We start from the raw sequence: 24,923 nt of genomic DNA, 5'->3' as shown, positions 1-24,923 counted from the left end.
AACATTAGGTATGTGCAAACCATGCAAGCACTATTCACAACAACCATATGAATGAACCCAACATCACCATCAAACCTCCATTATAGTACATATGCATATCGCAAGCTACACAAAATGATGGAGTAGGCCTGAGGAGAAGACCTCTTGGAGCTATGTGAGCGTGATTCGAACCTCCTAGAGCTTCCTTAGAGAGTGAAACACAGCGAAAAAGGATTGGAACTCGAGATTGAGAGAGAATCTACGAAAACTGAACAACGATAACCTTCGCGAAAACCTTAGTCACTAATGGAAGAGAGAAATTGAAAGAGAACGATCCAAATTTGATAAAGAACTCACAAAAACCCTAGAAAAGGGAAGAAACATTATATGAACTGATTAATCGGTTCAGACTCAAGATTAAACAGTGGAAAATGAAGAACAAACGGTGGAAAGGTTTTTAATTAGTAGAAAAATGGTTTTAACTGGTAAAAATTGGAAATCAATTGGTGGAAATGAATGAAAACCTAAGGAATATGTAGGCTTATAAAGTCAAAAAATGGAGTGGAAACTGTGATTTGGAGATGAAGCTAGGGTTTAGTAAGTGAGAGAGAGAGAGAGCAAATGACGCTTGAGGCTCGCGTGAGGGAAATGAAAAGTGGTTAAAGTTGTGTCTCTGATGCGCGGGAGACAAAATGAAGATGAATGATGTGGTAATGTGCTAAGGAGGCAATGACGCATCGTGAGAAAGACTATTGTAGATCTGTGAACAATGCATCACGGAGGAGAGAGAAAATAATGAAAGCACCATGAGAATTAATGGAAAATGAAAATTGAGGTGTGTGCTTGGAAGATGGCTAGAGGAGGATCCCTAGTACTCTCTAGCCTGACTTTCAAGGAGAATTAATTCTAGGTTTCAGAAATCTAATTTGCATTTATCTCGAAAAGTGAAAATACAATAGTGGAGCTGAGTATTTATAGTAACACATGCTCCTTGCAAGCTAAGAAACGTATATAATAAAATGTAAATATACAAAATAGAGTACACTAAGGAAGGTTTTTTAGTCAGTATTCCATCAAAAAATCATCGCAAATTGCACGAACGTTGCAAACCATCACCGTAAACAAGATTATTATTTGGATTTTTTTCATTTTGGTTTTGGAACGAAGGAAGACACAAAATAAAAGTGAAAAGCAAAGAAACAAGAAGAAGAAGAGGTGAGGAATAAAGTGAACCAGATCGCGATATTTACCGATGAAATTTACTAAGATTTTTTTTGTAATTTTCGACCAATTTTTCCTTTAGTAACTATCAACGAGTATAAAATTTCATCAATAAATATTACCGACTACATTATTATCAACAGATTTTGACCTGTCGGTAATCCATCGTAAAAAAGTCATTATTGACAATGTAATTTGATTAAATTAATGCCTTATATACATTGGTATTCTTGGGTCACTTATTTAATCATTAACTATATGAATCTCCTCCAATCAATACATTTTTAGCATGTAATTTGATTAAATCAACGCCTCATATTTTGCTTTGTTATTCGAACAATTGGGTCAAATTTCATACAATAGTCTAGTACGAATGTTATTTTGCAAAGTTATTAGTACTCCTCCACTAGTTCCATTCACAATACTTAACTCATTGAAATATAGTACACATTGATCATATTTGACTTAAAATACTTCTTTAATACAAGAATGATTAGCCATAAAATCAATTATGGTTTGACCTTTAATCACTTTTAAACTTTCAAATTGAAGTGAAAATTTAGTCTCATCCATTTTCCCACACAGTTATGTATTGTAGGCTTAGATAACAAAAAGTTCAATATATTGTTCTTTGAGAATACTATTACTTCATGAGGCCTTAAATAATGTTTTAGCTTACAACAAGAATAATACAAGCATAAACGTAAAATTTGTTAATATCACTATATCGAGTTTTAACATCTCTTAAACTCAAGTAGTACACGACACATTCTACTCCATTTGTATCTTCTTGAGCCACATGCTTGCTATTGGTTCTTTCCAAGCTGATACATATAACTATAAAGAAGAGAGAAAATTGCATAGATCATTTTATATTGGTTTAGATCACAAGGATCCTGTCTAATTGTTAATCTCAAATGAGAATTAGCAATTCACTATCACAAAACCAACAAACCGTTACAATCACAAAGAAATAAACAAGTTTAAGGTTTATAACACTTCTCTTGTTACCCCCAAGAGATGAAACTCACTTCCCTTGAAAGCCACAAGGGATGAACACCTCTTTCGAATGTTTTGCGAAGGATGACCTCCTCCTTTGAATCTTCACAAAGGATGACAAACTTTAACTCAACAACAACAACAATAACACTAAATCACAACTGTGAAAGTTCTTGCTCTATGCCAACACCAAGTTCTCAAAGCCACAACACAAGGGTTACACAAACCCTAGAACACACTTGTCACAATACACAGCAAAATAGATAAGATTTTTGAAATTCACGTATTTCGTATTTTAGAAAGAAAGTCCCAATCCAATATATAGAGATCTCACTCAAGGATACACCTCAAAATAGCTCACAACACTTATATTTCAAGCCCTAATAAGTCTAATAACAGATATGTAACTGCCCAAAATAGTTTACACTTAATGTTTCAAAATCTCCCTACTCAAAACCCTCTTTTTACACAAAAACACTTCAAAACTTCAACTATGAACCACCTTTTTGCTACATGACAGATTTTCACTCACAAAACACTTTTAACAAGTCTCAAATTACCTCATGATAGCTTCTAGATAGTTGCTTTCTCACCTCAACCTCTCTTTCTCAAACTCACCCATCAAAACCTCCCTTTTTAACCTTAAAACTCAAGAATTTGACCACCACTCATCCTAAACACTTGAATCCAGTTTCAAACACTAAAACAACTTTATCACACACAATCATGACATCATTAATCATCAAAATCACGCAATTTCAAATGTACACACATCACACTATCATTTATCATCATTTAAACATACACATTACTCAAACTATTATTACCATTACATCTAATTTATTTTATCATAAATAGAGATACTAAATTCAAACCACAAATACAATTCTAAGGCAAGTTCTAGCTTCCCTTACCTTACACCGACGATACAAAGTTCTAAGAACACCCTGATTACTTCTCGCACAAAGAATTTTTAGAAACACCTACAAATCACCAAATTGAAAAAGAAACGAGTCTTTAGGATCTTAGATTGACAAGGAAACTCAGAGAAAAGGCCAAAGTACACATGCAAATGGAAGCTTCCATGCATGAACTCAATAAAAGAGCGAAGAGAAAAAAATGAGCTGAAACTTACTTGTTCTATTATAGAAACCAATCGGATAAGAATGTAGACCTCGTTGCCGTAGTCGATTAGATACCTCTTTATTGTCAAAGAGATGACTTAAGAGTTAGAACTCTTACAAAGAAGGGAGAAAACTTTAGAAAATATGTTTTTTAGAGAAATGATACGTTTTAAAATAATAAAACTCGTTTATAACAAAATTATTTACAAATAAATCATTTAATAAAATAACCAAGTCTCACTATATTTAAACTAGTATCACTTCTAAAATATCATTTTCTAGAGTTTTATATTAATTAACAATTTAACATTGAAATAATTTATTTAAATAGTTTAAATATATTATTTGGCTATACTTAAGAAAAATATTTGACTGCATATTTGTATTAATGATATTATAAAATTTAACATATAATATATAATTATGTAAAACAATATTATTAAATAATGCTACATTCAATTACTAATTTTTTTTTAAGATAATACGTGCTCAAATCAGTGAACACAGCTTTCTGAAAGAAATTAACTGAGAAATTGATTATTGAAGTTATTGATATAAATATTTTAAAGGCAATTTTTAGGACAAAGCAGTATTAAACGCTATCATAAAAACTTAACTACTTATCAATATTAAAGAGAATTAAATGTTACACTCAACTTTCTTTTCAAAGTAATAAAATCTATTCAAAATTTTATTATAGTAAATGGAATGTAATTACACCACTTACATGATGATAAATTGTATTCTGTAATAAGATGTAAGAAATCCTAAATATAAAAGGAAAAACATTGTTTAATGGGAATAAATATGAAAATAAGTATTTATTCATAAATTTTAACAGAAATTGGTTGAAAACGGATATGATAATATTCATCTCATCTCATACTCTATAATTTATATAAATATAATTATTTAAATTAAAATATTCTCAGATATAAGTAAACTATTTAAGCACAATATATTTGAAGAATGATTTAAATACATTACTAATGCTACTTTAGTTAACTTAAAAGGTAGTCTTCGAGTAATATATTTGTTAAGATACCAATAAATATTCGTAATTCAATTTGAATCACATGTTTTAATACGATGATTAAATTTATACGTAGTTTTAATTATTATTATTATATTACTATTTATGCTTGTTCGTTAGACATATTTAAAAGTAAATATTAATTGTATATATTGATATCATTTTAAAATTATTCTATATATTAATAATCAAATATTTATATTCATTTTAATCTTCTCATACATTAAACAACATTTAATTTTATATTATAAATTAAAAAAGTCAAAATTTTAAGTTCACACTTTTCCCATTTTCTCAAATAAATATATCAAAATTCTCTTTTTGACCAAGTAACTTATGAAAGATTTTCTCATTAAATCTCAAATAAAATAAATGTTTATACTGAATTATACACAACAATAAAATAGTATTATTATCGTATTAAATATTTTTTAGTCGTTAAAGAAGATTAAAACTATCAGAAAAAACATCGGTCCATGACATTTGATTCAATGCTTTAAATTTAAATAACCAAGATATTGTGTTCACATTTTTGTGAATTGAAAAGGAAAAAAATAAAATAAAGATGAATAATGAAGTGGGAAAAGTTAGTGATAATGAAAATTGATTCATTGTATTGGTTTGAAAAAATGAGATTAATTTGGAATAATTTAACTCCTTGACCTAATTGAAGGTTTTGTAACAGCTAGGTGTTAACAGCTGTGAAACTGAAACGTCCCCATAATTAGGACTGTGAGGGAAAGAGATAGACATAGAAGTGTCTCTTTCTATTGAGAAGTGGTCAGCGCTGTTGTCTGGTCACTCAAGAGTTCCAATAAGTGCATGCTTAGATGCAACCCTCTCCCTGTTTCTTATCCTCCCTTACGAGAGAGTAAGAGGTTAAAAATAAGGTATTTGGAAATAAAATTTGATGGAGACATGAGTATTTATTATCGATCGGAATATTTTAATATTTATTTGTAATTTTCATTACTTATAAATTTAATTAAAATTAAAATTAAACTTTAATTTAATTTATATTATATATTTTTTAATTTTTTTAAAAATATTTATAAATACATTTTTTTTCAACTATTTGTAAATATTCTCCAATATTCATAGATATATTTTTTAATTAAGTATTACACACCTATGAAGTTCTTTAATACAGGTCAAATAATATGTAAAACACTGTTCCGTGTTCAATTCAATCCGTTTTCATATTTATTATGCATCATTATATATATATATATATATATATATATATATATATATATATATATATATATATATATATATATATATATATATATATATATATATATATATATATATATATATATATATATCAAACTTCCAATTTCACATTTGAAAACTATTATATTATATTCCCTCTAAACCAAACTGCAAACTCAACAGGCATTTAGAGAAGGAAACGGAAAACTTGAATCCAAAATCACCACTCACTCACTGGAGAAGTTTTGCTTATCTGCTCTCTCTTTCTTTCTCTCTTATTCCAAAAATCTGTTCACTCTGACGACAACACTTAAACCTGTTATCTAAATTGGTTGGTGTTGGTGTTTTTTTTTTTATTATGTTTGTTTGTTATTGTTTTGTCTGCATTTGAGCACATACTTGAAAAGAGAAAACACAGCATAGGCGTTGTACCAAACTCTCTCCTTTGCCAAAATTAGTTTTTTATCCTAAGGACTAGCTTGAACTAGGGGAGGGTGTTGATTCATGAGGGTGGCATTCATTTTCCTTTGATATCTCAGCAAAAATTGAAAATTTAAAGGTTGGTCTTTTCCGAGACATTCCTTGATGGATCTGGAGTCTGTGATCTACAAAAACTCTTTTAAGGTATGGCATGTTAGAGTTTCCTGATCAGTATTATGTGTGAAAGAAAAGGAAAAAAAAAACTTGTTTTTGACGTACCACTCATGACACCTTGCAGGATGGATCATGGAAGACAGTGTTAACATTGGCTTATCAGAGCTTAGGAGTTGTGTATGGCGATTTAAGTACATCCCCACTTTATGTTTACAAAAGCACTTTTGCTGAGGACATTCAGCATTCAGAGACCAATGAAGAGATATATGGAGTGTTGTCTTTTGTGTTCTGGACTCTCACACTGGTTCCACTCCTCAAGTATGTCTTCATTGTGCTCAGAGCAGATGACAATGGAGAAGGAGGGACTTTTGCTCTGTACTCTCTTCTATGCAGGCATGCTCAGGTGGGGTTGTTGCCTAATGTTCAGCTTGCAGACGAAGAACTAACTGAGTACACCAAGGATGGAACAGTGCCAATTGATAAGAAGAATGTTGGGTTGGGGTTGAAATCGGTGTTCGAGAAACACAAGGTTCTGCAGAGGGTGCTGCTTGTTCTGGCTCTGATAGGGACTTGCATGGTTATTGGGGATGGTGTGCTTACACCTGCTATTTCTGGTACTGGGATTTCCAACGTTATCTGTGTTTTCGTCATGGCCAAGGTTTTAAACTGCTCTCGTGGTTTCTTCGCAATCTTTCACAGAGCTGGAAATTGTGGACAAATGCAATCCGCAATTCGGCAGATCCGAGAAACCATGTTGCAGCTAAAATCATGGTTTTGGACAGAGATGGTGGTTCTTGATGACTGAATTATCTGGTTTTTTGTTATTATGCAGTTTTCTCTGCCGTGTCAGGGTTGGAGCTTTCTATGTCTAAAGAACAGCATAGGTGTAAGTTCCTTTCTAAATACAAGTAATTGGTTGATTTAATCTCCTTTTAGTATGTTTTGTTCGAGATCAATTTTAAGTCTAGTTTGCGGCTAGCCTCTAATGAACACGAAAGAGCAGTAAGCAACATGTCATGAATTTAATTGAAAAAATATATTTTAATCTTAATAAGCTGCAAGATGGTTTGAAGTTTCGTTTCATATACTGTATATTACAGTTGGATACACGTACATAACTATGCTAATGGAATTGGATTAATGGATTAAGAATTCAATTTTGATTAGTAAATTGCAAAATGCTTGGCATCTGGAACTATTCTCTGGAATATTTTCTAAAGAATTGTGTACATTTAGAATAGTTCTAATGGTTGCATCATACAATACTGCTATTGATTTGGGGGAAGTTGCTCTCTGAATGGCATATATGCTGAATAGATATTGATCCTGAAATTATTGTTGTTAGCTATCACAATATATTTTTGTTTAATTTTTTCTATACAACCTATTTGAAATTCTAAATGACTTCCCTTTTTATGCTAACTATATCAAAGCGTTCGAGTTAGTGGACAAAAAGGGAGAACCAAATGCCTCCAAGTGCATGCATTATTGTGGGTCCCCATAAATATGTAATCAGGGCCAACTTCCTTGTTTTGATCGAAGTCAAATCAATGTCATGCTAAAATTTATATTAAAATAAACAATCCCTGCTAAATTGATAATATTGAATATATGATAAAGTTTGTGGGTTGTGGCTGATAGAATATCAAGCACAGAAGAATTGAAAACAGTAATTTCTTTATTAATTAATTTTCATTAGAATATGATGAGCATAGGAAATTACTAAAAGAAGTTGTTACGATAGGAGCAGGGTGGTATGGATAAGGTTTTTGAATAAACCATTATGGATCAATCTGGAACAGTAAAGTGATTATCTGATTGGATGACAAAATTAGGTAAGGACACTAGTAAATTTGTCATATACTGTTCCACTATGAATAATTAATGATGATCCAGGTACTCTTCAACTTAATTGAAACTTAATCACTGCAGTGCTTTAAACACTAAAATGTGGTCCTTTCTCTATTAAAATTAGGCTTTTGATGCAGCTCCGTTTGCTGGACTTTTATTTGTTCTTCTAAGGTCATTTGTGATTCCCGTTAAGTATTTATCATCTTTAATAATGACCTCTCACCTTGAGCTGCTTAATTTCAATTGGATGACTTTTGGTCAGTTGCATATAGATTTGATTCCATCCCATTATTCAACCTTTTTCCAGATGCATTCAAAGTATACTACTGTAGTCTATACTTTGTTTTGCTGCATTGGTAACTTTTCAGCACACAGAAATCAGAATAAGTTGACTATGTCAATTGATGTTTGCTCCACTTCTTCAGTTTCTGAAAATTCTGATTCCAATACAAATGTAACTAGGCACTGGTCTTTTACCTTTTACATTAGAACCTTACTGAATGTCTAAATCATGTGGGCCCTCAATTGAAATAATATTTGACTCCCTATAATCCTATAGTGTCTTTAGGTCTATATTCAAACATTTCTATTATCATCTGTACATTTTCTTTCCCTTTGGAAATACAACGAGGGAAACAATATTAAAGAGGGGATATTTTAAGATATTATAAGACTGGTTAATGATAACCACTTGTTTCATAAATTAATCACTTGAGTAGTTTTAAGTATAGCACTATTGCATCAGCACCTTGAGAAGTTGACTGAACTGAAAGTAGTTATCCTAGCAAACAAAGAGGTTCACATATCAGGGTAATGTATTATTATTACAGCATGAACTGGATATATTTTCCCTAAAAGCCACAGTTAAATATGTGACTTACTATTTGTGTATATTTATTAAACAATTCGGAGTCCTAAAATATCTCTCATTGCAAGAGGTTTCTATTTCCTAACCAGAATGTACATGTTTAAGTCAATCTTAGAGCTTCTAATGTTTGTTGGTTGATTTTAGGTAGGACAATCTACTGTTAGACTTAGAACTCAATTTCTTAGCATATATCTATACATTATTCTGCATTTCTGAAATATAATTGCTTGTGCAGATGTTGAAGTACCAATTGCTTGTGTGATACTGATATTTTTGTTTGCACTTCAACATTATGGAACACATCGCGTGGGGTTTCTATTTGCTCCTGTTGTGTTGACCTGGCTACTATGCATTAGCTGTATCGGTATGTATAATATCTTACATTGGAATCCTCATGTTTATGAGGCTCTCTCTCCCTACTACATGTTCAAATTTCTGAAGAAGACTCAAAGAGGAGGTTGGATGTCCTTAGGGGGAATTCTACTGTGTATAACAGGTATATATAGTAATTGTACTTCACAACTGCTACATGCTTGACATATGTTTTAACTTCCTCTGACGTTGTCCCTCTTATGTTTCAGGTTCTGAAGCCATGTTTGCTGATCTAGGGCACTTTTCACAGTTGTCGATTAAGGTGCACAATTGGTAGCATCATTTTTAAATTATGAGAGAATGTTTGAAGGGAAATGATGTTTGTCTAATAGAAAATATGTTGGTAGCATCATTTTCAAATTGAAACTAAACTCATGATTTACATTCCTAATTTTGATTTGAAAGCAATGCATCATTGGTCGTGGTAAAATTTGGAATCAATGATTTAAATACATCATTGTTTTTCAATTGTTCATGAATGTGAAGCTTTGGGGGATGTTTCTTGATTAGAAGCTGCAGGGAAATAATCAACTGCATTAACTGAAAACCACTTACTTGCAGATTGCTTTTACTTTTCTGGTATACCCTTCTTTAATTCTGGCATATATGGGACAAGCTGCATATCTTTCCAAGCATCATACTATTGAAAGTGATTACCGAATTGGGTTCTACGTATCTGTACCTGGTAAGATCTGAGTTTCTCACAATGGGGACATTGTTAAAGAATGATTAAGCTTTGACTGTTTGGCTTACTCTTCCTTTCGAAATTGTTTTAGAGAAAATTAGATGGCCTGTTCTTGCAATAGCCATACTTCAAGCTGTGGTTGGAAGTCAAGCTATCATCACAGGTACTTTCTCAATAATCAAACAATGTTCTGCAATGGGATGCTTCCCCAAAGTCAAGATCATTCATACATCATCAAAGGTACACGGCCAGATTTATATCCCAGAGATCAACTGGTGTTTGATGCTACTTTGCCTTGCTATTACTGTTGGTTTTAGAGATACAAAACGCATGGGAAACGCATCAGGTACTCTTTCTCCTGATGCACACGCAAATTTATTTGTACTGAATGTTTGAAACATCTCTGTCACTTTGATTTTTGTTTCTCTAAACTAATTTTCTTTTCTCTTTACTCCCTTTCCCCTTTTGGTAATTAAATTTTCAATCTTTTACTTACTTCTTGATGGAAAGAATCAGTATGATGTACTTTGCCGTGAAAACAACAGATTAATGCAAAGACCCAATAAAGGATTAGTTCGGTCCATTTGCATTTTTCAATAGTTTCTAGATTATATCTTATGGTGTTATTCTGATGTTTGAAAAAAAAAAAAGATCAGTACATTAAGATTGTAGAAATCTTGATCATGGTTTTTAATGGCTTATAGCATGTCTAATGAATTTTTATACTGTTTGGATGAACAGGCTTGGCTGTCATAACTGTGATGCTGGTCACCACTTGCTTAATGTCTCTAGTTATTGTTTTATGCTGGCACAAGAGTATTTTCCTAGCCATTTGCTTCATATTCTTCTTTGGGTCCATCGAAGCACTGTACTTCTCTGCATCCCTGATCAAGTTCCTTGAAGGAGCATGGGTGCCCATTGCCCTCTCGCTCACATTTCTTATCGTGATGTATGTGTGGCACTTTGGCACACTTAAAAAGTACGAGTTTGATGTTCAGAATAAGGTGTCCATCAACTGGCTCCTTGGTTTAGGCCCCACTCTAGGAATTGTGCGTGTAAGAGGAATTGGCCTAATACACACTGAACTTGTGTCTGGGATCCCAGCCATTTTCTCTCACTTTGTCACCAATCTCCCAGCTTTTCATCAAGTAGTGATCTTCCTCTGCGTCAAATCTGTCCCAGTGCCACATGTGAGACCTGAAGAAAGGTTCTTGGTTGGTAGAGTTGGCCCAAAAGAATACAGGCTTTATAGGTGCATAGCTCGGTATGGTTATAGGGACTTTCACAAGGATGACATTGAGTTTGAGAAAGATCTTATTTGTAGCATAGCAGAATTCATTCGGTCAGATAGTTCTGAGTCCAACCAAGGATTTGAGAGTTTTGAAGATGACACAAAAATGGCAGTTGTAGGAACCTCAGCATCAAATTCAGAAGGTATAAGGATGTGTGAAGATGATAACAAAAATTCTCAGATGAAAGATTGCATAGAAATGAGGGTGGTTAAGTCTCCTGAAATAGTTAGGAAGAGAGTGAGGTTTGTTGTGCCAGACAGTCCAGAGATTGATTTGGGTGCAAGGGAGGAGTTGCAGGAACTAATGCAAGCAAGGGAAGGAGGAATGGCATTCATAATGGGCCACTCTTATGTGAAAGCAAAGAGAGGTTCAAGTTGGATAAAGAAAGTTGTGATCAATTATGGGTATGATTTCTTAAGAAGAAATTCTAGAGGACCAACTTATGCTCTAAGTATCCCTCATGCTTCTATCCTAGAAGTTGGCATGGTCTACCATGTCTGAGTTTTGGCTACAAGTTATGCAGTTTAGATAAATCATACACAGCATAAATTGGTTGCATTTTTTATAGTGCCCCTCCATGCTACCAATCTTTTCATTTCTCCTCCTGATACATGAATAAATAATATGTTAGGAGGGAATTTTCGCCCATTGTCCAAGTAAATGAACGTCAAGTGACCAATGGATATTTTTGTGGGAGGTATTTTAATTTTTTTCAATAGAAAACTTTGTAACAGAAAGATTAGTTTGGTTGTGGATTGTGTATCTAGCAGGCCTAGAACTTTGTAAAATGTGCTGTGTTAGTTCTTCAATGTATATGTTTTATCATGCTGAGAATTTATACAAGGATTCCTGTTTGCAGTTTTGTTGATGATCTCTTCATTCGAACATCATAAAGGAAAAAGGTTAAATATGATAAGGATCACAAAAGAAACACTTCCTATGTATTTGTTAGGATCTTTTACATAATTTTCATACATACATATATATATATATATATATATATATATATATATATATATATATATATATATATATATATATATAGTTTACGACTAAAATACAATTTTTATAAATAATTTAAAAACGAAAAATATATTTATTATTAAAAAAAATGAACAATCTGAAACGCATGTTACCTAAAGAAGGGCGAGGACATTTACTCATTTGTACAACTTTATAACTGCTATTATTAATTTTTTATTAAATAATTTAATTTAGTATTTATTATTAAAAGTCGATTATCGCCTAATAAAGAAAAAAGAAAAAAAATATTATTTCAAAGCATATTTTTCCATATATTGTGAAGAGTAAATGAAACATCATTTCGTGTACCTTTGATTCATCAAGAAAATATAAACACAAGTTTTTTCATGTTAAAGTTATGAAACTATTTTTCCGTACGTATCCATTATTAAACCATGCTTTCAAAAATTATTTTTTTTTAAAATAAATATGTCATTGAATATAGTAAAAATTATGAATGTAATTAATCTCTTTTGAATTAAATATACACATGAGGCCTTCTATTTATAACGAAAAAAATATAGATTAAGTCCAAAATACAACTAAGAAATAAATAACAAACTAACTAAAGATAAAAGATAAATATAAAATAGAGATAATATATCTAACACTTCCCTTCAACTTAGTGCATACAAACTTGTTACTAATATAATTCATAAAGATTTAGTGAAAATATATGTTTATGCACTAGTGACACCAAAGTGTTATTTTTTCAAATATAACACTTTGCTCATTTTGTTTCATATTGTTTCTTAAACTTCAAAACATGTGATAACATTTAGACAGTTTAATCTTATAGATGATCTTGTCTTAACAAATAGCTTACTAGTCTTGGTTGAATAACTCTCATATTTGTATATTTCTTACCTTATCAAGCTTTAAATGAGTAAAAGTGAATTTTTGACAACAATCATTGAGGGAATTGTATGAAAAATAGGTTATGCTCCACTTCATATACGTTAGTGGAAAACTACAAATTATAAAAGGTAAAAGGAAAGAAATGAGTACTGAATGAAAGACAACTCCATGACAATTATTCACCATTCACATCTAGTCAAACATTTCATCCCATTATTTAAACTTCTTCGTCGCTATGCTGCTTGACGCAAGGGGCTACTAGTACGGTTATTGCTAAAGATACAAATTTTCTTTATAGTACAAAATGACTACCAACTACCTGTTCTCAGTACCATGTTTCGTAAACCAAAGGCCAACTACAACTATTTTACTGAAGTTCCTCACAATTGAAGATTAGGGGGGTTGATGTACTGATGAATGCATATTTATGCCCGCCTTGTAGGCTTAATTTTCAAATTTTTTATGGAATTTTTATGTTTAAAATATTGATTTAAATAGGATTTGTGATAATTGGACTTATTAAGTTTGTGAATAAAATGTCTTAAAAAGTGATTTTTAGTTGCATAAATTATTCTTCGATATCCTAATGTTTACTGATGCAGCTAAAGTTAAAGTTTATTCATTCAAAGCATGAAATTAAATTATTTCAAGTTACAAAATAAGTCCAAAATTAGGAAGTTATAAAAAGAAATATACAAGGATTTGAATGCATCCCTAGTTTCACTTATACACTCCTTTTTTTGAAATGGGTCATTCATAAATTCTACTCTACATCCCTCAATTTCCCTATTCACATGCCTCATACCCCTTACATGTCAGATCATTTAAGATGTTGCCAAGTGACAATCATCCACTCATGAATCTGACCAACAAGATATTGTCATGTGTTCTGGTCCTCCACACACCACTTCGTCTAGTGATAGGTCGTCACATCATCATCCTCTTTATCTTTATCTTCTCGTTTAGAACAACTTTTAGAAGAAAAAAACGGTTAAAGACAAATATTTTGGGTCTCTCAACAATTTTGGATAGAATAAGAAAGGATGAATTGAATTTTTGAGAAAAAATTCTGTTGTTGATAATTTATTAGATATTTTACAAAATAATTAATTTAATTATATATAAAAATATCAACCAAGAATATCTTTCAAATATTTTAAAAATTAATCAAATATGTTAATTATTTGGGGAGATATTACAATATCATAAATTAGATTTTAGCAATAGAAAAATCAGAATCTAAACCCAATCAAGATCTATATAAAGAGACCAAGGAAAGTATATGGTTTGGTGCAGTTATTATCCACCACATCTTCCACTCTTTTATTTTCATTTATAATGTGTTTCACTCCATCTATGGAGAGTTAAGCTTTTAGGGTTATTTCTGTAATTTCATTATGGATTCTTAAGTTAGGTTGAAATAATGTCTTTGTTTTTCTATTATTAGTTTGAGGTATCCTTCATCTATGTCTTCTATCTCTCAATTACGTAAAAAGTAATGGTTCTACATCATAACTAACTATCAAGGTTTTTTTTATCTATATAGTCTAAAGGTTTTTAATTGTAATTGAGAAAATACTTTGGTTGAATTTAAGAACTTTCATATGATTAAATGAGTTTTTTCTACCATTTGATAACGTGCTTTGATTAATGGTAAAATTTTTAACAACAATTAGTCAAGAATATACATTAATTAATTAACTTTTAATTTGGTTACGAGATAAAAGAATAGATATAATTAAACATAATAGGATTTAATATTGAATGTACTTTGATTGAATTTATTATGAATAATGTATAAAGGTCTTGCCTTTATTTGAGAATCTATTTTAATTAATTGTAAGATCATGAACAAATTAATTGAAAATTTACTTTGATTAGTTTGAAATAAAAAAAAAAATAGTCCATTTTATGTTCGGCCTCGTTGGTCCTTGGTCTTGTTTGGTTTATCTCAATTTCATCCGTATTCGACTTCTCCAGTACTCAGCGTTAGTTGGTCTCTCTAACTCACGGTTTTGTTTGCTTTCTCTAGCTTTTGCCTTGTTCGACCTTAACGATATTCGACCTTGTTTGATCTCTCCAACTCTCGATTTTGTTTAGATTCTCCAACTTAAGTCATATTTGACCTCTCTGATCTTCGATCTTATTCGGTCTAGACCATACTTAATTCGTAAATACATCATCATTTTGTCTATTATTTATTTCATTATTGTCTATTATTTTGATATATTTAATAATTTCATATTATTTAGTAACTATGATTAATCACAATTTAAATATATTTTTCTTAAGTGTTGTCTTAATAATAGTAGCAAGAGTTTTAAAATGGATAATACTTCATATTTAAAATTTGACTCTATCAACTAACTTAACATTGGATAAAAATATTATTAATTAATAAGATACTAATTTAAGGTGGGATCAAATATTCTATTAATTAACAAGGTACTAAGTTAAGGTCGGATCAAATATATTATTAATTAACAAGGTAATTTATTTATGGTCATACAAAATTGAGGAATCTAGAAAGATAGAATATTCTAATAAAATAGAATGAAAATGTAAGAAGCATATACAATGAAATGTTACGATTAATTTAGATTAGAAGATTCTAATTCTATGCAAGTTGGTTTTGGGAAAAACTATTATGTGGAGCCAACTGTCATAGCTAGGGACTTTCGAAGGGAAGTTGGTAACTAATTATTAATCTGGCAACCGATCTGTTCTGCGGTGTTATTTTGCTAAAACAGGTTCTTCATTGGTTCATTATCTCGCAGAATGCAAAACCCAAGACAGAAAGGGAGAGAGAGTTTTGATATCACAAACATTTCCGATTACCTCTCTCCTTTCTCCGGCGAAGATGACACCATCGTCGAACAGGATAAGATTCGTCGATGACGACATGCAAGATAATGCGTTCTTCGAGAGAGGTTGTTGCTTCAACTTTTCCTGCTTCGGAGAAAGCTCCAGAACGACGTCGTCGCAGAGGAAGATAGTGAGAGAGAAGGTGCAATGGTGGAGGAAGATAAGGGAATGGTCAAAACATGTGGCAAGTTCCAAATGGAAAAACTTGGTTCGTCGGTTGAATAATAAAAATCGCGCCATTGGGTATAGAAAGCAAGGCTCGTTCCGCTATGATGCTCGAAGTTATGCCCGAAACTTTGATGAAGGAACTAAAGAGAAACGAGAGGAACATTATGCTTATGATTTTTCGTCTCGTTATGCTTCTGTTCCTTCGTCGGCTAAGTCTTCCATGGACCTTGGAAAGTATGGCCCCTCCTTCGTTTGACTGCTGGAGAATGTGCTTATTTCATGATCAATGGTTTCTTTTGTTTTCTACTAAAACTCTCAAAAACATACACACACCGAACAAGTCTTTTCATTTTCTAAATAATATAGTTTGAGTTTTTTTTATCTTTTTTTTTTATACTTTTTTTCTAACTAACTAGGTAAGGATTTCGTCGCTAAAGAAAATGTGTTCACCATGAACTGTTGATTAATTCTGGTTTGGTGAAGTTATTCGAAGCTAATGACAAAAAAAATTCTTGTCAAATTATTTTTATTCTTTGATTTAGGTATTGGAAGTGTTGGACACATTTATTGCATGTTAAAAATATTGTAACCATTAAATAATAATGCTCCAACGTGTTTGTTAATGTTATTATTTAACTAGTAGGGGATTAGGGTGATGCATAATTTGTTTTTTATTCCTAATCAATTAACGAAAAAAAAATTATTCGTATAAAGGTCAAAACCAAGATAAAGCATATTCATTTTAGACAATAGCCTTGTCCCATAGAAATGGTCTTAGTTAAAAAGAAATAGTAAAACAAAATAGAATGCCTGACCACTACAAAGAAAAAAAAAATAGATTTACCAATAATTAGTGTTCATTACTAATTATTATTTTTCGTTAGATTTTGGACAGACAAAAATTCATTAGTAAAAGTGTTATAGGTCAGAATTACTGACGGTAGTTTCTCAGTAATTATCGTAGATATATTTATCTATAATTCTCGATGGATAATATTTGTCAGTAATAACATGACTGATCAGGTACAAGACAATATCGACAGATGTAACTATGGGTAAAGATCGTTGATAAATGACAAGTCAGTTTTCAGTGGAGTGGATTGTATTCTCTATTTACTAGACAAACATAATGTCACTACTAGATAGTAAAATCCAAACAAACAATAATACATGTATAAAACGGAAAAGAGTTCGACGTTTTGTGGTTGGTTTAAAAGAAAAAAAGGAAAAATAATAAAAAGAGATTGACCCTTTGGCTTCTGACTAGTCAGTAAAACGTCGAAGCCCCAGAAGAATACGACGTGTAACATAGTGACTTTGCATAATAAAACTTCGAATTAGGAAGCGTTTCGTCGTTAATATATAGTGGGATGTCAAGTTCTACAAGGGTTCGACGTAAAACTCTTAGAAGGATTTCTAAAAGAAATCCATTTTTACAGAACGTATATTCATAAATGAAAACAAAAACAAAAGAAAAGCATAATAGCACTAAACATAGGAAAAAAAATGAAAATCTAACCACGAAAAGATCCACGGGATAGTTAAAATGTAGAAGGATTTTGGTGAATAGAGGTTGTAGCGTTTTAAAAGGGTACGAAATCCAAATCTCTCAACCTTTTTCTTTGGATTTCTATCACTCCTTCAAGCTTTTCACCATGCACAAAGAATCAAACCACAAGGAAATTCGCTTTTGTGAAATTGAAAGAGTTGATAGAAAAACAAAGAAAAAAGTTAACAGATTGTTACGAGAAATTTTATGAATGGAAGTTGCAACGTTTTGAAATGTATCAACTGTTTTCGTTGAGTTTGTATCATTCCTTCAACTTTTTCAACATAACAAAGAATCAAACCTTGAAGGAGCTAATACAAAATCAAAGAAAAAAAGTTAACATAAAGAAACCATGAAGGAATATTACGAGAAATTTTATAAATGGAGGTGTAGAGGTTATCCAGGGCTCTGAAACTGTATTTATAGAAAAAACGAATAATTGTTGGGAGCCAATCACGTCCAATCCCCACAGAGTTCGACGTGTTATGCGGTGACCCTTCGACTTCAATAGCATAATAAAACGTTGAGGCCTTTAGTATAAGGACGTTTTATGGGTTGGTTTAAAAGAAAAAATAAAATCCATAATTTCTGGCAAATAAAAAGTCGAATTGATAAAAGAGTTCGACGTTCTGTGGTAAGTTAAAAGAAAAAAGAAAAAAATAATAAAAAAGGACTGAGGCTTTGGCTTCAAGTTGACAATAAAACGTCGAAGTCCTTACCAATTCGATGTTTTATGGGTTGATTTAAAAGAAAAATAAAAACATAATTGTTGGCTGTAATATACAACGTCCAATGTTTGTTACGATTGACGTCATATTTAGTAAATCACTATTTAGTAGTTATTTATTTTGTATTTGACGTATGTTGTTTCCTTAGCTGACGTTATGTGATTACTAAGGTCATAGTTTTACATCGGCTTTGTGTACGATTGGACATTATTTCCTTAAAGACGACGCTTACGAAATTCAATCGACATGGTGCGAAATGAATTTATTTACAACAATGTCATCGGTCATTGTTAACGTTGGTTGTTCTACTATGGGACATTGAATGCGTGACGTTATACGCAATTTTTGTACTAATGACAATATCAAACAATCATCACAAACACGTTTGTATGTGTAAAGTTTTGTTGTCTTGCTGCACCACCACTACACTCCTCTCTCAAGAAAAGATGATGATATAGGCTTATTGTTGTGAAGCTTATCAAAGAAGTCATATGAAATCTAATGCAGGGCAATTTGGGCCCTATGAGTTGTTGTCAATTGTTGTTGCATGTAATTCATTTGTGTTGTAACAGAATTGATGACTTCTTGTCACAAGTGCAAAATATACTTTTTATACCTATTAAAATCCACTAGGTATAGAAAGTGGTGCGATGATAGTATTGTAAATATGAAAAACTTTTATATACTGGTTACACTTATAACAACTATAGAAAGTGGTGTAGTGGCAAAATTGTAATAAATTGCAAAGATTTCTATACCAGTTGCACTCAAAACAATTACATAAATTCATTTTTCTATACTAGTTAGACATATAACTGGTATAAAAGTGGCGCGGTGAAAAAAAAATGTAATATTGGATAATTGTTTCTATACCTATTAGACACTATAGTTTCTTTCTTATAGTTTCTTTAAAGTGCAAGCAGTGTGGGACTCCACTTAAAAGAAAGAAGAATAAATAAATCTCTTCTCCTTTTAGTTGTTTGTAGTGCAAATTATCTCATGTATAGTTTTAGTTTTGATCTTTATACTATATTTATATACCCTTAAAACTATGTAGAATTAAGAGATGTAGAACCTAAAACAACCTTGAAAGCTATTGTCCAAACTTGTAGGCCTTCAAGTCCAACATTCCTTAGTTTTCTCACCTACTTCATCTCCTAGTGCTATATATGCAGCCTAAGGTCTCCTTTGTAAGTACACCTTCAAATTTGAATATAGAGATTGTTCTGCATTCAAATGATTACTTCTTTGAGATAGAAATTTGTCTCTTAGTTTAAATTTCGGTCTTATTTTATGAAGAACAAATGGGGATCCCCCTTGGCATTTATCTTGGATCATTCCAAGTGGAATGTCTTCAAATCATAAGTTTCCTCTCCTTTCTCTCTTTCAATTTTAGTCTTTTAATTCCATTTCTTAATTATTCTTGTTTAGTTCTTAGTTTTATTTATATCTAGAGCCTTAGGTTTGGTGATTTTTAGGAAGGCATGCTAAAGCATTGTTCTTCTTTTTGTCAGCATTCATCGCTTATAGTCCTCGGTCAGCGCGGACACTGATGTTTTGTCTAGTTTGTTTTGCTTCTAAATTGCGTTTTTGAAGTCTGTTTTGAGTGAAACTTTTTTCTATGGCTTTGTTTACATGTTAGGAACAACTTTCAGTGCTTATTCCACCTTAATTTCATCCTTTATTGTGTTCATTTGTTATTAATTCATTCAATACTCCACAATTTGCTTGTTGTTTTTGTCATTCATATTCTGTTTGATACTAATTCCTTACTGTTTATATGTTTGTTGATTGGACTCTTTCTTCTGGATATTATACTTCATCAAGGTAAGAGTGATCTAAAGACTCTAATTAAGTGTCTAAAAAGTTTTTCTCCAGATGCTACAAACAGAACCTTCCAACACAAGCAATAAGTACCTTTTGGAAGTCTTCAACAAGTAGGCTTCTAAATTCTCTTTTGTCTTCTTTTCCAGGTATTATTTCTTATCTTGGTTGGTCTTTATTAAATCTTTATTCTATGTTTAACCTTTGATTTCAGTCATTTGTGGTTCCTCTTTAGGAGTTTTCAAGAAATTTTTTCTTGAATTGCACTTGTTAGAGTCTTTTGCATCATTGCTCTTATATGCTGAATTGAGATGAATCAAATTAGGATTTAAGTGTGTATGCTTTGCTTATATGTTCTGCACTAGTAGAGGTCTTAAAGAAACATAAAATTAGTGTTGTTCAAACATACATCAATTTGTTTGAAACATATAGCTGCAACAGTTTGCAAAAAATCACCAATGCATCAATTTGTTTTGTGCTTACTATTTTGATTATGATGAGACACTCATCCAGTTTGTGTGTGTGTTTGAAATCTTAATTTAAGCCTCTATCATCATCATTTTAGGATCTTTCTCTTCATGTATGCCTATAATTGTTTTTGTAAATGCCTCTTGTTTATGTGTATTATTTTGCTGCAGTATTTTCATAGGTGCCTTTGTTTTGATTTCCTCATGTTCCTTGCTATTTTTTCTCTTTAAGTACTTTAGTTTGCTGCCATTTTTTTGTGCCATTTTTTGTGCCATTTTTTCTTGCTTTACTAGGTTCCTTTTATATCATTATCTAGTAGTTTTCACTTGATTTTTTTGCCTCTTAAAGAGTATGTCTCTTGGATTGTATCCTTGTATAGAACTTTTTAAGGACATTATAATTCAGCATTTTGTACTTCCTCACTACTTTAGGAAAGTCTTGGTTAAGATCCAACGGCTTAATCATGGTAGACGAAGTGTGTAGGAGTATGCCCGTAACCTCAAAATGCTTATGCATCACATTAATATTAAAGAAAATGAACAACAAAAATAAAAAGGTCTATTAGTAGACTTAATGGCAATATTCAAGATATAACGGAATTCCATGATGATGAGAATTTGGATGTAGTGATTCATAGGGCTATAAAAGTATAAAAGAAACCCTTGTGAAAAGAAACTTAACACAACAAGTTTTCAAAATCTTGAAGAGTTGCTTTTTACACTTAACTCAATACAAAAATAAAAGTTGTCTAAAGAAGGATTCCTAGTTTTCATTAAGAAAATCAATTCAATTCCAAAGAAACCTTCTTCTAATATTCCTTGTCTATATACATTATTTGGAAAACATAAATTCATTCATAAAATGTTTGATGTTTTCTGTAGATTGACATTTGATCCAAGAGGAGTTCCTTTGGATTACAAAAGAAATAAAGTCATTTGATAATGGCATGCTTTCTCAATAAGACATTAATCTCTCTTTGTTACAGGTTTTTCAAGATCTGAGGTTGAATCCTCTCCAACCCTGGGGAGGGGGGATGATGTGATCACAGATAGGACAAGGATGAAGAGATTAAAAGAGTTACAAGAAGCATAAAAAGACATAGCATATATTTCATGGCATGTACTTTAGCCTTTAGTAACATAGGTTTTCGTAGGCTTGTATTTTTGCTTTCTAGTTTCTTTCTCTTACTTTGATTGTAAAGAAGCTTATGTATTCTTCTTTTCTTTAAGGTCCAAGCAATGTGGGACTTCCCATATTTTGGACTTAAAAGAAAGAAGAATAAATAAGTTTATTCTCCTTTTAGTTACTTGTAATGTAAGTTACCTCATGTATAGTTTTAGTTTTGATCTTTAGACTAGTTAGGTAGCTTATATATACCCTTAGGAGAATGTAGAATTCATGTACAACAATAACTATCATTCTAGTATTGGTATGGCACCATATGAAACCTTATATGGGAGGAGATATAGAACACCTTTGTGTTGGTACCAAGATGGCGAAGTAAAAACTATGGGTCTTGAGTTGTTACGACAAACAATAGAGAAAGTAAAAGTAATACAGGAACAACTACGAGCAACTCAGAGTAGACAAAAGTCTTATGTAGATTAGAGGAGGAAATCCTTGGAGTTCGACGGAGGAGATATTTGTTTCTACAAGTTACACCAACGATAGTTAGAAGGGCTAGTAGCTTGAAGGAAGTTGTCACCAAAATTTCTCAAACCTAATGAGATTCTCAAAATTATTAGGCTAGTAGCTTACGAGGTAGCACTACCACCTCAATTGTAAAAATTTTCTTATTGATTTATTTTTCATGCAGTTGTGTGTGTGACATTCTTTCAAAACCAAATTTGTTGTTGCTTTGAATGGAAGACTGACTCAAGAGCATGGGAATGTCTACTTGATAAAATTATGGAATGTCTACGTTGTCATCATGCTAACATTAATACTTTTAACGATTATTGTAATGGATTTAATTAAACATTTCCAATTCACAACATCTTCTTGCAATGTTAATATTCATAGATTGAACCAACCTATATTCTCAACATGGAGTGTTAATTGATTTGACAACCCATGAACATTAAAATCCCTCGCCCATATAAAAATTTGGAAAAACTTACAAAGAACACAGGCAAAACCATGTTGGGGAGTCAGTTCTCCCAACTGGAGAGTGACGTTGAACTTTTTGTACAAATACCTCCCAAGCCTCTGGTAATTGATTACAAGACCCTTGTAATCGATTGCCAGGGTAGAAAATGGCTAGCAATGCTCATGGACCTCATATAACTTACATGAAAGCACCTAAATGACATTTTTTTCTCAATAATTCAATAGTCTAATGTTTTCGTTGGTGCACTAAACACCACCCATGACAATTAAACTCACTCACCCATCTCAAAAATTGGAAAAACTCACAAGAACACAAGTAAAACCATGTTGGAGAGTCATGTTCTTCCAGTTGAAGAGTCATGTTGAACTTTTTGAACAAATTAGTAGTCATTGGAAAGATTTTTTACTCTATTTTCTAATACAAAAACAATTGCATCATTTGGAGATCTATGGGAAAATTTATGATTAAAATAGTCAATAAAGGTCAAAGTTGACATCATGTATTTTATACGTGTATCTTTTCCTCTAGTTCACAGATATATTATTTATTGAAAATGCCTTTTAAAATTTGTGCATTGTAACAACATTAAATGACATAGCAGGGCATGAGTTGGGCAAAAATGGTAATGGAATTGAACTACCTTGATTCAAACACCTATAGGAGCTTTTTCCTCCACAATTGAGTGGGAAAACTGTTTTTTTATACATTTGACACCATCAATGATGAACAACATGTGTTTCGTCCATAATTGAGTAGGGTAAATTGTGTTTTGATGCACTTGACACCATCAATGATGAGCAACGTGAGTCATCCATGAAAAAAATGGAAAAAATCACCCATAGAGACACAAAAATGACCCTGGGGAGTCAAGTTCTCTCAGTTGGCAACTCACATGTAACTTTTCATACAAACCAATAATTTTCCCCTAGTAATCGATTACAGGGACCTCATAATCGATTACTAGGGGCTGATTGCTGGTTTGTACGAAAAGTTACACGTGACTCCCTAGTTGGGAGAACATGACTCCTAGGGTCATTTTTGTGTCCCTATGGGTGATTTTTTTTTTCCATATTTTGCATGGATGCCTTATGTTTCTCATTATTAATGGTGTCAAGTATATCAAAACACAATTTTCCCCACTCAATTGTGGAGAAAAAAGCCCATATAAGTTTTTGAACCAAGGTATGTGAAGTCCATGACCATTTTTGCCCAAGTTATGTCTTGGTAATCGATTACAGGATCCATGTAATCGATTATCAGGGATTGATTGTTGAACAAAGCCCAAACCTTGGAGAAAGGAGACACCTTTAATCGTTGATAAGAGTGCGAGAGAGATAGAGAGACGGAATGATACAACGCTGGTGGAGCAACGTTGGGGGAGGTCACCTTCGAGGTCCCAATGGATGAGAAAGCAAAAGCAAATCGCGAGAGGAATACAACACAAAAATGCGAAAACAAAATGAGACGAAAGAGAGATGAAGAAGACAACCAACAGAGAAGACATATTCAATGAACGTCATGGTGGTTGGTGAGAACAACGGGTAACAATGAGAGAGAGATATCAAGTTTTTGAGAGGAAGAAGATGAACCCCTTTTTGAAATGATATTTCAAAACTCGCGAAACAAAATTTGTTTCTAAAACACCCTCTGCGTAAGATTTTATTTCTGAAAATATTATTTGAAATGAACTAATCAAATGCCAAATGCCATCACTTGGTGTTATAAAAAAGTTGGCAAAAATGAATGGTTAAAAAAACATTTTCCATAAATTTAACTGGTATATGCATGTTATTTTTATATACAAGCTTGCTCTTTTCTTATACTTGTGTTTTTGTATTGTTTTTCATCTGTTTAATGTAAACAAACGGATATAAGTGTTGATCCATCTCGAGAAGAGAATGATAATGTAACAGTTTAGTTTCTCTGAATATTTGTGGTGGACTAGTTTATCTTTTTAAAAGACTATGTATCTTTTATTTCTTTTCCTTTTAGTTGTTTATGGACTTGTTTATCTTTTTAAAAGATTATGTATCTTTTGTTATGAATTTACGCTCTTGAATTTACTTGTATTTCAGTATATCTACTTAGGATGATTGT

At 31.9% G+C, this 24,923-nt stretch overlaps 2 protein-coding genes across 2 annotated transcripts; both read left to right on the top strand.

Annotated features, from left to right (window-relative positions):
• The first annotated feature begins 5,718 nt into the window (after positions 1–5,718).
• On the top strand, positions 5,719–12,099 carry LOC124842898 (potassium transporter 8-like). The gene is made up of 8 exons (XM_088116027.1): positions 5,719–6,195; positions 6,290–6,779; positions 6,998–7,051; positions 9,120–9,380; positions 9,466–9,518; positions 9,818–9,941; positions 10,033–10,287; positions 10,683–12,099. Exons 1-8 carry the CDS (start codon positions 6,157–6,159, stop codon positions 11,732–11,734), a joined length of 2,328 nt encoding a protein of 775 aa, XP_087972153.1. The 5' UTR covers positions 5,719–6,156; the 3' UTR covers positions 11,735–12,099.
• A 3,875-nt stretch (positions 12,100–15,974) lies between these two features.
• Positions 15,975–16,403, top strand: LOC124842900 (uncharacterized). Its single transcript, XM_047319497.2, has one exon. The coding sequence runs from the start codon at positions 15,975–15,977 to the stop codon at positions 16,401–16,403; it is 429 nt and encodes a 142-aa protein (XP_047175453.2).
• Positions 16,404–24,923: the final 8,520 nt, after the last annotated feature.

The sequence above is a fragment of the Vigna umbellata genome, chromosome 5 (genome assembly GCF_029865625.1).
Source record: "Vigna umbellata cultivar VRB3 chromosome 5, Vumbellata_1.0, whole genome shotgun sequence".
Taxonomy (NCBI): Eukaryota; Viridiplantae; Streptophyta; class Magnoliopsida; order Fabales; family Fabaceae; genus Vigna; species Vigna umbellata.
Note: the sequence above shows the minus strand (reverse complement) of the source record. Positions and strands in the feature narration are given on the sequence as shown.